The following is a 13,399-nucleotide window of genomic DNA, read 5'->3' on the forward strand; positions in this document are numbered from 1 at the left end:
GAATGGAAATCATTTGTTGATGAAATATATATATATATATGAGTTTGAGTTTGACTGCAACTGTTTGAAAAAAATTAAAATAATCTAATGTAACATTTAGAATTGACCAAGAAACCTAGTTTATGACTCCATGTTACCCAATTCCAAACTAATCTAAGATTTCATCAAGGCAAACATTCTGATCAAGTTTCATGAAGATTGGTCCAGATATATGCAAAAAATATAGCCTCTAGAGTGTCCACAAGGTTTTTTTAAGATTTGACTCAGTGACCTCACTTTTGACCCCACATGACCTACTAGTTTCAAACTATTCCAAGATTTCATCGAGGCATTCTGATTAAGATTCATGGAAATTAGAGCAGATGTATTGCCTCTAGAGTGTTCCCAAGATTTCTGTTAGATATGACCTATGGCCTCGTTTTCTGTGGAAAATTCCTAGCTATTTTTAACCACCACTAATAAATAGTATATTCTACATTGTATTGATCACACCCTTGATGTCAGAGGTCATGGTTCAGAATCGTGTAAATAGTCGGCTGCTTTATGATGCAATAAAATTAGTGGCAATACTTTAATGATTCAATGTTTATTATTCAAGACAATATTCAATTGGCGTTTACGGACATTAATACAAATTAAACGTTGGTACATGTAAGAATCTTTTACGCTTAACAATGTGCATAAGCTGATGATAAGCATAAGAATAAATAACTTCTAAACAAGAATGATTTCTTGCTTATCTGATTAGACTCAGAGTTCCGCCGCGGGATCATAAAATCGGACGATTCTCAACGCTATCGTTCATATTAAACTCGGCGGTAAGCCAGCCACTCGAAGGAACTTGGGGGGATTTTAGCGAGGGCAACAGTTTTACCCTCGGAGGAAACCCGCAATCATCGACTTTATCCCTCGGAGTGAGCGAGGAAAGTGGGTTTGACTCGTTGAGTGTACTGTAGTGACCTAGTTTTTGACCCATATGACCCTCTTTTAAAACGCAGTCGAAATATAACCTAAGAAAACATTCTGACCATGTTTGAACTTAATCAAACCAATCACCACCATAAAATAGTTTTGGACAAGATTTTTGAAAGATTTGACCTAGTGTCCTAATTTCTTATCACATGTGACCCAGTTTAAAACATGTCCAAGAGTTCATCAAGGAAAACATTCTGATCAAGTTTCATGAATATAAGACCATACATATTGCCTCTAATGTGTTTCAAAGAGTTTTCTAAAATTTGACCTAGTGACCTAATTTTTGACCTCACATGCCCCACTTTTACAAGCGGTCCATATTTCATCAAGGGGTACCACATGACCAATTTTGAACATTACTTGACCAATCATTACCATGAAATGGTTTCGGACAATATTTTTTTAAGATTTGACCTAGTGACCTAATTTTTTATCATATGTGACCCAGTTTTATTTCCGACCAAGAGTTTATCAAGCAAAACATTCTGATTAAGTTTCATGAATATTTGACCATGTATAATGCCTCTAGTATGTTTCAAAGATTTTTCTAAGATTTGACCTAGTTTTTGACCCCATGTGACCCACTTTTAAAAGTGGTCGAGATATGATCAAGGGGAACATTCTGACCAAGTTTGAACATTTTCTGATCAATGCCTATCAAGATATGGTACCGGACAACGCCAAAACAATATCCCCTTTCCAAATTTTCGATTCGGCGGGGGATAACAAAAGCCATACATTTATTTGTCAGTGATGGCAAAAATACATGGCAAAGAGCTCTGTTGTAGAACATCTCTGAACTGGACCTTTGCAGAAGATAACGATCCGTTACATTGTAAATACTGCCAAACGAGGCAGGTTCTAATCTGCAAAAACATTAAATGCACTATTTTGGGAGGCGTCTGGAGTACGCATTTGTGGGCAAAGCCTTAGAAATTATATTCATGCAGCATATATTCAAGCTAGCAACCCTGCTGTTTGTCCACCTTTGACCCCAAATCACTGAAGACTAAGGTTTGAATTTTCCCATGGTCACAAAAAAATATTACACTTCCCAGACAATTTTCACATACGAGTCTAAATTCTGTGTGGAAATCTATGACTGTTGGAAATGTGTATGGAAACAGGAAAAACAAGCAGTTCAAGGATTTTTATGTCATTGAACATGATAAGTTAGGTGGTTTTTCTGAAGTGGTCAGAAGTGGTGTGTCTTGTGATGGATCTAAAAACCTGTATGTGCTCAATGATGGTTCTTTAACCAGTGTTTATCGCAACAAATTCTTAGATGAATTTGTAAAATTCTTAGATGAATTTGTGAGGCCATATGCTGGTGCTATAGGCAACAACTTTGTTTTTATGGATGATAACACTCACCAACACCATGTTCTGGTCATCAATACTCAGCTTGAACGTGAGGATATTGAGCGAATGAACTGACCAGCTCGCTCATCCGTCTTAAACCCAATAGAGCATCGATTGGACATACTCCAGAAACAGATTAGTTCAGAGTTCCCTTCCCAGACACAGGCAGCTTTGTCACAGGTACTTGGTGAGTGGGCACAGATTAGGAAAAAGCCAATCAGGTGTTATTACTACTGTACATCATGGGGATAATGTTAAAAGTCAGTTAAGGACATAACTGAGACAGAATAATATGTATGCCAAGGATTACATTAATATGTATATGTATGGTGCTGCAATAAATCAGGGTAAAACTGTTTACCAAGTATATGAGTTATATCTCTAAAACTGGGAGTAGTTCGCTCCATAACCTCTAAATATATAAAATCATATTAAAGGACACAACTCGAAAACGAGAAGGCTGTATTTTATGAAAAGTATGCCGGTCACCACTTTTATCATGGTGCTATTGTGTACCAAGTATCAGTGATATCTCAGTCTGTAGGAGTAGTTTGCTTCGCATACTTGAACCAATGGATCACCAGCCTGCCCAGCCAACCATACAGTTGACTAGAGTGTATACTCTTCAGCTTTGTTTGCGGGGCTGTCATAACCACTAACAACACATAAAAGAGTAACAGACTATATTTCAATGAAATCATTTCGCTGTACAATATCATGTACAATTCATACATTACAAATACTTCTCCACTGAACGATGCCAATGAAACAATGACCACCCAGTACATGATACATGTACATTGTGTTTGATGCTAATCTTTCAACATCTAGATACACACTTGTTACCACAAACTCACATCTGTACATTTAATTCTCATTTATTAATAAAAGTGAATCACTTTCAAAAGAACATTATAACCCTAACTTAAATACATTTAAAAGTAGCTCTAGCTCATTTAAATACAATAACTGACAGGGACTGATGTGTAACATGCTTCTGACATCTGTCACAAAATACAAGGGGGTAACAATTTATTTACATAACTAACTCTTGCAAAGAGCTACACATTATAATAAAACTTCTACCATTCAAAAAATAATTTTTATCCTCAAACTTTAGCTGAGTGAAAACTTAAATGCCCTGTTAAAATAGGAATTTTTAATAATCCCTTTTAACACATAGGATGTTTTATAGCACAATTCTACTCTGACATCAAAACAAGAGATTCTTTGCTCTCTTTTATTGTGAATAGTTTATAATACATGTACCTGTCTAGTACATTTTAACCCAACTGACTGCATGTACGCTTCTATCAAGCTCATTTATGTATAAGTGTGGCGTAATCACTATTACCATATAGCCACCGCATTGCCTCAATGTTGTATGAAATATTTCCTTGACGCTGTATGAATTATTTCCTTGACACTGTATGAAAACTTTCCATGACATTGTTTTAATTATTTCCTAAACTGTGTACCGGTATGAATTATTTCATTGACACTGCATAAATGATTTTCTGCCAATTCATGAATGGTTTCCTTGCCAATGTATGAATTATTTCCTTGACACTCAATGAATTATTTTCTGATACTGAATGAATTATTTCCTTGATACTGTTTGGACTATTTCCTTGATACTGTTTGGATTATTTCCTTCCCAATGTATGAATTATTTCTTTGACACTATTAATTATTTCCTTGACACTGTATTATGAATTATTTCCCTTTACACTGTATGAATTATTTCCATGACACTGTATGAATTATTTCCATGACACTGTATGAACACTGAATGAATTATTTCCTTGACACTGTATGAATGATTTGTGAATTAAGACTGATACAAATCAGGGGCTCTTTGCAAGAAAAAAATATCTTCATATGAAAATAGGAGAGATATCTGTCCAGCGCAGAGCCCATAAAATGTTCATCCAACTTCATCACAGCTTTAACAACCTTGTCGGGATATATCATAACATCAACAACAAAAGGTGATGAGTGAAACAACAGAAATAGTGAAGTATTGATATCCATGATTCTCTTCCAACAACACTATGGAGAAATCATGATTTTGGAAAACAGCAAATCTTTTTTGAATTTCAACATAATTATGATTTACTGAAGTCAACATGGAATAAGGAATTTTCCTTTCAAAGTTTAATACAGCCTTGCCCAAGTCATCAATGCAAACTTTTCATATCTAACTCCCAACTCTTCTTAGAGATACATCAGAATGTCTGTATATTGTCTGCCTAGTCCACCCTGCTGCAGACCCAACTGTGCCTCTAATTAGGGCCGCCCACACCAATCAACCCACAGGTTTTCACTTGATCCTGAACGGCGCACAAGCCATAAGATAACAATCCATCAATAAATAATCCTGTCTCACACCATCCAACCTGGGTTAGGACTTGTCACCTTCAGCTTTTGTCTCATACTTCGTCTTCAAAGCTATGACAAGATCTTGTAACTCCACCCGTTTGTTGTCTATTTTGGGGCCTCTAAACCAGTCATGAAGACCCTTTAGGGGCGTGTTGTAATCCTGCACTGGGTCCTGCAATACACAATATACTGTTTTACTGTTAGTTTCTGTTAGATTTTACACACAAAAAACACAAGCTTAAGCTTAAATTTTTTAAAAATGCCACGTAAACTGTAAGCATTTCTTGCTCTATATTTCTTACAGAGTAAAAATTGAAATACAATAGAATGGTAAAAAATGTTCATGACTAAGCATATGTAAATATTGCCCTGTATGGACCACAAACGACACATTGTGCAACTCATTCAAAAATTGAGTGATATTTCTACCCTGTTTATAACATGAAGTCAAACATAATGATAATAAGCAAATTAATGATTAATGCCTGTCTTACCTCAAAGAAGCTCTCGACATACTGCAGCATGTAGACTCCGCAATCGCTGAAGTTGTTTTGCTGGGGGACCTTTGGGACACATCCTTTGTGAAAAGGTAAAACAAATATATTCATCAGCATTACTAAGATTGCTGTAATTATCTACTGCCATTGGTACTGCTTTTAATTATTTTAACTGAAATAAGATTTTCCAAGGATATTTATGAAAAACTCATTTATAACTAGACAAGGCAAAACAAAAACAAGCAATCAAATTTGTTGAACCATTTCTAATTTCTTGAACAGACTCAACTGATTCTAATTTGTTTTGAAATATTGTATAGTATTCAATAACTCTCACCCTGTTAATTAAAGGACAATTGTGCCAATTTGAAATAAAACTTTGATCACTTAAAACAAGGAAGGTGCTAACCTTTGAATGCCTGTCTGTTGAGTTCTTTTTCCTTCTTGACCTGGTGTTCCACCATAAGATAATCCTTGAGTGTCTGGACAATACGGGAACGCGACGGCCCAGCCAGTGAGTCAAATATTAACACACACGGTCTGAAACATCGAAACTAATGTTAACAGCAACATTTTAGTACAAAGAAAATACAGTGATAATAAATTAAATTTTAAATTCATGATATTGGGAAATAGTGACTTTTTTAAGTGATATAACTATCATGATTAAATATATTGCCTAACCACTTGAAATGTACCAGCATGAAAATTATAAAAAATTGTATTGATTATTGACATAAAACAAGAGATGTTTGTCAAACATTATGCCCCCCCTGAGCGCCATGTTGTCAGGATTATATGGACAATTGAATGAAATATGCATGGACCGAAATGACAGCTGATTTGTTGCTGTTTTAAGATTATGACCATTAAAGTGTGAGGATAAAGTGTGTTATGACCGTCATGACCTTTGACTCTATGAACTCAAAATCCAGAGTCATTAGCTGGTCACCAGAAACCTAAATGTCAAGTTTGAGGGCCATGGGTGCAGGCATTGTCAAGATATCAAAAGACAAGTTTTTTTCGTTCAAGGTCACTGTGACCTTGACCTTTGACCCGATGACCCCTTAAATCATAAGGGGTCATCTACAAGTCAGATGCAACTCCAAGTCAAGTTTGAAGGCCATGGGTTCAGGCATTGTTGAGTTATCACTCGAACAACCTTTTACCATTCAAGATCACTGTGACCTTGACCTTTGGCTCTATGAATCCTAAAATCAATAAGGGTGATCTACTGGTCAGGCTTAACATCCATGTCAAGTTTAATGATCATAGGTTCAGGCATTGTCGAGATATCATTGGGAGAAGATTTGTTAACTTTTTTGCATTAAAGGTTACTGTGACATTGACCTTGCCCTGATGACCCCCAAAACCGATAGGGGTCATCTACTTGGCAGGTCCAACCTTCATGTCAAGTTTGATGACCATAGGTCCAAGAATTGTTGAGTTTGCTTTCAAGGTCACTGTGACCTTGACCTTTGACCCCTAAAATCAATAGGGGTCATCTACTGGTCAGGCCCAACCTCCAAGTCAAGTTTGAGGGCCATGGATGCAGGCATTGTTGAGTTATCACTTGGACAACCTTTTATCATTCAAGGTCACTGTGACCTTGACCTTTGGCCCAATGACCCCTAAAATTAATAGGGACAATCTTCTGGCCAGGCTCAACCTCCAAATCAAGTTTGAGGGCCATGGGTGCAGCCATTGTCAAGTTATCACTCGGATAACCTTTTATCATTCAAGGTCACTGTGACCTTGACCTTTGGCCCAATGACCCCAAAAAACAATAGGGACCATCTTCTGGCCAGGCCCAACCTCCAAGTCAAGTTTGAGGGCCATGGGTGCAGGCATTGTCGAGTTATCACTCGGACAACCTTTTACAATTCCAGGTCACTGTAACCTTGACCTTTGGCCAGATGACCCCCAAAAACCATAGGGATCATCTCCTGGTCAGGCCAATTCTCCAAGTCAAGTTTGAGGGCCATGGGTGCAGGCATTGTTGAGTTATCAATCGGACAACCTTTTACCATTCAAGGTCACTGTGACCTTGACCTTTGGCCCAATGACACCCAAAAACAATAGGGGTCATCTACTGGTCAGGCCCAACCTCCATGTCAAGTTTGAGGGCCATGGGTGCAGGCATTGTTGAGTTATCACTCGAACAACCTTTTACCATTCAAGGTCACTGTGACCTTGACCTTTGACCCATTGAGCCCAAAAAACAATAGGGGTCAGCTACTGGTCAGGCCCAACCTCCAAGTCAAGTTTGAGGGCCATGGGTGCAGGCTTTGTCACGTTATCACTCGGACAACCTTTTACCATTCAAGGTCACTGTGACCTTGACCTTTGGGCTGATGACCCCCAAAAACAATAGGGGTCATCTACTGGTCAGGCCCAACCTCCATGTCAAGTTTGAGGGCCATGGGTGCAGGCATTGTTGAGTTATCACTCGGACAAGCTTTAAAATTATTTTACAATTAAAGGTCACTGTGACCTTGACCTTTGACCCGATGACCCCCAAAATCAATAGGGGTCATCTACTGGTCAGGCCCAACCTTCATGTGAAGTTTGATGACCATACGTCCAGGAATTGTTGAGTTATCACTCGGACAAGCTTTGGTCTACTGACGGACCGACCGACCGACCGACCGACATACCTGTGCAAAGCAGTATACCCCTCTTCTTCGAAGGGGGGCATAATTATTACAATTATCATGATAAAATTTATTGACAAAAAGTTGGAAATATCATTTGATACTATCATGATCAAATTCATTGACGAAGAGTTTGAAATATTATAACTATATGTGCATTGTCAAATCCTACATTATTTGTATTTCAGTGGTACTAACTTTCTCCAATTTTTCAAGCAAAACAATATTTATTGTATATAAGGACATTTAGCATAGACATAAATTACATAAATGATAATTAAGGATTGAGGAGATAGCTTAAAGGTATTATTTATACCTCTATAATTAAAAACTTGATTTAACTTGTAACACTGACATAAGATTCATCATAACTGAACTGCTTGATCTCCCCATATTTTGTCAAAGGAACGTACATGAGATGGCACCTGTATACACTTTTTTGTGAATGTTCACTTACTGTTTGATTCCTGTGAAAACCTCCTCAGTTCCATCACCTTCCACGTATGGCTTACCACGAATGTTCTAGAAAGATAACAATACAAAATATCAACATCATGTCACTGGACATTTGATATTATTATGACTTGTGTTTCATCTAGTTGAAACAAGTACAATAAACATCACAAAATGGGACAAAACCAGGTTTTCAATGATTGACAGAAGAACTTCAGCTTAAGGCTCTTAATGCAATCCTATGGAATGTCTCCATAAACTCTTCATATATACCAAGTTTGGTCACAATATGCCAACAAAATCTGAAGATATTCAGTTTCAATGTTTTTTCTATTTTTATGAAACAGTGACCTTGACCTTGACAATAGGCATATGCATTCCCATGAAAGGTCTCTATAAACTCTATTAAAACCTTGACCTTGACCCTAGGGTCCCAGAAAGCATTACCATAAAAATTATCCTCAAACTGTCCCAACTTATCAAGTTTAGTCGCAATATGTCTACTCTAACTTATTATGATATTCATTTTCAACCACTTTTCTATTTTTAGTTACAGGAATCTTGACCCTAGGGGTCGTTTAAGCAATCATATGAAAGGTCCCATAACCTCTTTCTTCATAACAAGTTTGGTCAAAATATTCCTACTCTAATTTAAAATATTCAATTCCAACCGAAATTCATGCCAATCCAATCTGAGCTCAATATTGACGATGATGTTATAATCCTTTGTGGGTTGGTTATACGATGCAATCGTTTTCTCTATAAAAAATACTAGGCTAAATATTTCTATTTATTCTATTATTATATTTCTATATTCTAACTGTAAAATCTTACCAACCTTCAAGTCAAAACTGTTAATTTAAGAGGACAAGATTTCATACAAACAGTAATAATGCAGGTAATCATACCTTGACAGGTCTGAGTGTTAGTTTGGGTGGCTTGTCGGTCTTGTCTGGCTGGCTGGCGGGGGCGGTTGTTTCAGCCTCTCCCTCCTCCTCCTCCTCCTCTCCACTCACAGTCTTCTCCCCTTCTGGCTTCTCTTCTTCTGAAACATTTACAGCACTTGCATCCTAAGAATTCATTCTTCAAATCTTAAAATAATTTTTCTTACCAATGCAATAGATATATATATAAATATCAATGTACCAATCTATGGTTCCAGAAATACACAACTTTATCCAATACACTCACAAAATTATTTATGTACATGATTGTACCTAGATGTACAATGTTCAATTTTGTTCACTGCATTAAAAAAGATTTATTTATTAATTAACATCTTCTGTATTACATTTTCACTGTGTCCTATCTATGGTATTAGAGGTTTTAAGTTTTTCTTTAGATTTTTTATGTATTTTTTGCCTGCTTCATATCTGTGGGTGTGTCCTATACACAAGTCATAGCACAGTTTTACTACTGCAATATAGAAATGACTAACCATTTCCTTGGGATTGGTCTTCCTCCTGCCTGTCTGAATCTGTGCTTGACTGTGTGGGGGTGGGGTCCGGCTGGCTGTCCTGACTAGAGGCTGAGTCTGGAGTGACTGTGTCAGATGAGGACACAGTGTTGTCTCCCTCCATGGCCTGTGTTGTGTCTGGCGCAGGCTGACCACCATCCTGAGGATGAAGTGTTCGGAATCATGAGAATTGCACTAATAAACCTTACTTTGTACATTTAACACGAACACTGTACTATGTAGAGATTAAGGAGATTTTCCCTTGAAGCCGAATTGAAGAATTGAGCGTCATCATTATCAATGCTCAAAATGGTATTGGTGGTGATTTTGAAAGCTAATGATGTAAATATATGTGTTGATGCCAAAAAATATTTTGAGAAAATTCCAGTAATCTGTACACAGCAAGTTGTTCGTGTTTACCATTCAAACTGTGCCGAAAAGGTCTATTAATATAGACTCACCTCTACTAATTGCAAATCTTATACATTGTACAAACAGCAAAAGATTGCAAGTTTTATAGGCAATTATTTAAGTATTCAAGGGTCATAAGTTTGCACTTATTTGGCAAAGCAACACACAAAAACCCAGGTGCACAACTTCAAATGCTGATTAACATTCCTGATAACTCGGGCTAATATGCTTAAAGACCCAACTGGGGTATCAAAGGGAGGTAATGGCGGGTGGGTGTTTTCCCCTGTTCTTTTAAAGCATTTCAAATCAGGGAAGCATTTTTCAAAATTTAAACCTTAAATCAAATTTTTACAACCCATAAAAATTTAGGCATGTAGTTTGAAAGTGTGTCCATCAATATGAATACATATATCATAGTTTTATGTTAAAAAATGGTCTTGATTTCAAAATTTGAATATTGTAGGAGGAGCTAACAAACTGGCTTGATCATATGAACTTCTGTTTGTAAACATGAGCACATGTTAGACAGGTCTATCTAAAATCAGATTTTCAATAATGTAAATGGCATGCATATAAACTTATTGAGTTCAGCTGCATTTTTTCTCACAACAGGGAAAATAAAATTCCAGTGAATATAACACAGTTATATCATTATGGTAATGCCAGCTGTATTTGGGTATTTCGATCAGACCAATTCAAGTACACATCTTGGCGTTATTTCTCTTTGCATTCTGAATACTGTCACATCAACATTGTCCCTTGCATTAGTCTAGCTTTCTGTTTTAAATACTTTTGATTGTTTCATGCATTACTGTGATCTAACATTGACCAGAACTTTTTATATCTCATTCTGCAAACTGTTCTATTTTGTTCATGTGTTGACTCTACACCGAGCCTTGCCTGTTCATGTGTTGTCACACATAATGAACATAAACACTCTGTACATGTTCCATCTTAAACATCATTTTCATCAGTTTCTCAATTTCCTGTAACTAATATTATTTTCCAAAATGCTCCTTCTGATGTCGAAGGCAATGTATTCTCAGCTGATGTTTATATTCTAAATTATTATGTAACACATCCTGTTGTTTTGACTGTTCATTCACATCCATTTATTTGTAAATTTTAACAAAATCCCAATTATTGTGATTGAATAATGCTTCAATGGTTATTTTTTGCTCCTCGTTTAATAAAATTGACAGATCCAACTGCTTATTTTCATCCATATTCAATGTGTTGATATCCAAAAGAATGACTGTGAGAGCAATAAAATGGAGCCAAAATCATCCCGCCAGAAATAAACTTTCCTATTGAAATATAATAGGGTAGGTCGCTATGCAGATGGACAAGGGCAACTTTAAATGCCCCCTCCCCTTAAAGAGTTTGGCATAAAAAAGTGTTTCAGTCGTACCTCATTTTCTTCCTCCATGTCCTCCAAGTTTTCGTCTGTGGGTTGAGGTGGGGTGGGCACATTGGGCAAGTCAAGAGGTGGCGAACCTACAGCACTCGGCACATATCGGTTCTCCACTGGACCCTCCAGACCTGGGAAACAGATGATCGCCAGGAACCAGTGAGCACTGAAAGCATACAGAACAGCAAATGTCAATGCAGTTACACAGTACCCTTTATTTCTTATGCAACGAAAAGGGTTTGATTTTGTGAGCTGCTGTATGTGTAGTAGTTGTTAATGCAAGATATAAGGTTTTAAGATAACAGGTAGTACGTTTATAATTTAGAAACATTTCTGCAGAAAGCTGGATTTTTTTTCTTATCACCACAAAATTAAATAGAACAGTTTAGACAGCAAAAAACTTCCTTTTTTAATAATCACTACCTTAACAGCAGAACACTTACTGTTCATTTATGGGAATGACTATAAAATCTTTCTTAAACAGGTCCACATGTCTTGTCCAGGTTTTCACACGGGCGTGACGCTTCACTTGAAGTCTGCAACGACAGTATCAAAGCATTAATATGAAAAATAACTGTGACTGATCTGGGAATGCAATAAAATTATTTTCAAAACAAAGAATTAATGTTTAAAATATGCATGACAACAATGATGTATGAATAAATGCCTGCTTTTTTAAACTAATAATTCAATCCTATCAGGCATTTTTCTAGGCATCCTGTGGGTCAGATATTCTGGCCCTTTTCTAGGCATCCTGTGGGTCAGATATTCTGGCCCTTTTCTAGGCATCCTGTGGGTCAGATATACTGGCCTTTTCTAGGCATCCTGTGGGTCAGATATACTGGTCTTTTCTAGGAATCCTGTGGGTCAGATATTCTGGCCCTTTTCTAGGCATCCTGTGGGTCAGATATTCTGGCCTTTTTCTAGGCATCCTGTGGGTCAGATATTCTGGCCTTTTTCTAGGCATCCTGTGGGTCAGATATTCTAGCCCTTTCAAGGCATCCTGTGGGTCAGATATTTTAGCCTTTTACTAGGCATCTCAGGGTAAGATATTCTGGCCTTTTTCTAGGCATCCTGTGGGTCAGATATTCTGGCCTTTTTCTAGGCATCCGGTTGGTCAGATCTTCTGGCCTTTTTCAAGGCAGCCCATTGGTCAGATATTCTGACCTTTTTCTAGGCATCCTATATGTCAGATATTCTGGCCTTTTTCTAGGCATCCTATTGGTCAGATATTCTGACTTTTTTCTAGGCATCCTGTTGGTCAGATATTCTGGCTTTTTTCATCGCAATCTATGGGTCAGATATTCTAACTCATTCACAATTGCAAAATTATTCAAACAAGAGATGTTTGTCAAACATTATGCCCCCCCTGAGCGCCATGTTGTCAGGATTAAATGGACAATTGATTGAAATATGCATGGACCGAAATGACAGCTGATTTGTTGCTGTTTTAAGATTATGACCATTAAAGTGTGAGGATAAAGTGTGTTATGACCGTCATGACCTTTGACTCTATGAACTCAAAATCCAGAGTCATCAGCTGGTCACCAGAAACCTAAATGTCAAGTTTGAGGGCCATGGGTGCAGGCAAGTTATCACAAGACAAGTTTTTTTCGTTCAAGGTCACTGTGACCTTGACCTTTGACCTGATGACCCCTTAAATCATAAGGGGTCACCTACAAGTCAGATGCAACTCCAAGTCAAGTTTGAAGACCATGGGTTCAGGCATTGTTGAGTTATCACTCTGACAACCTTTTACCATTCAAAATTACCTTGACCTTTGGCTCTATGAATCCTA

General features: G+C 37.2%; 1 protein-coding gene across 2 annotated transcripts in view; it reads right to left on the reverse strand.

Annotated features, from left to right (window-relative positions):
• Nucleotides 1–3,003: 3,003 nt before the first annotated feature.
• LOC128238685 (uncharacterized) overlaps nt 3,004–13,399 on the reverse strand; it is a 29,620-nt gene continuing 19,224 nt past the window's right edge. Inside the window, exons 16-23 of one of the 2 annotated variants that reach the window (XM_052954823.1) lie at nt 12,045–12,137; nt 11,602–11,767; nt 9,762–9,939; nt 9,232–9,365; nt 8,328–8,392; nt 5,626–5,756; nt 5,214–5,296; nt 3,004–4,891 (exon numbers count right to left, since the gene is read on the reverse strand). In XM_052954823.1, coding sequence (XP_052810783.1) covers nt 4,742–4,891; nt 5,214–5,296; nt 5,626–5,756; nt 8,328–8,392; nt 9,232–9,365; nt 9,762–9,939; nt 11,602–11,767; nt 12,045–12,137 — 1,000 coding nt within the window. In that variant the 3' untranslated portion in view covers nt 3,004–4,741. Of the gene's footprint in view, nt 4,892–5,213; nt 5,297–5,625; nt 5,757–8,327; nt 8,393–9,231; nt 9,369–9,761; nt 9,940–11,601; nt 11,768–12,044; nt 12,138–13,399 lie in introns of both variants that reach the window. The other variant, XM_052954822.1, reaches the window with a different exon arrangement.

This window comes from Mya arenaria, chromosome 6 (assembly GCF_026914265.1).
Source record: "Mya arenaria isolate MELC-2E11 chromosome 6, ASM2691426v1".
In the NCBI taxonomy this organism is placed as follows: Eukaryota; Metazoa; Mollusca; class Bivalvia; order Myida; family Myidae; genus Mya; species Mya arenaria.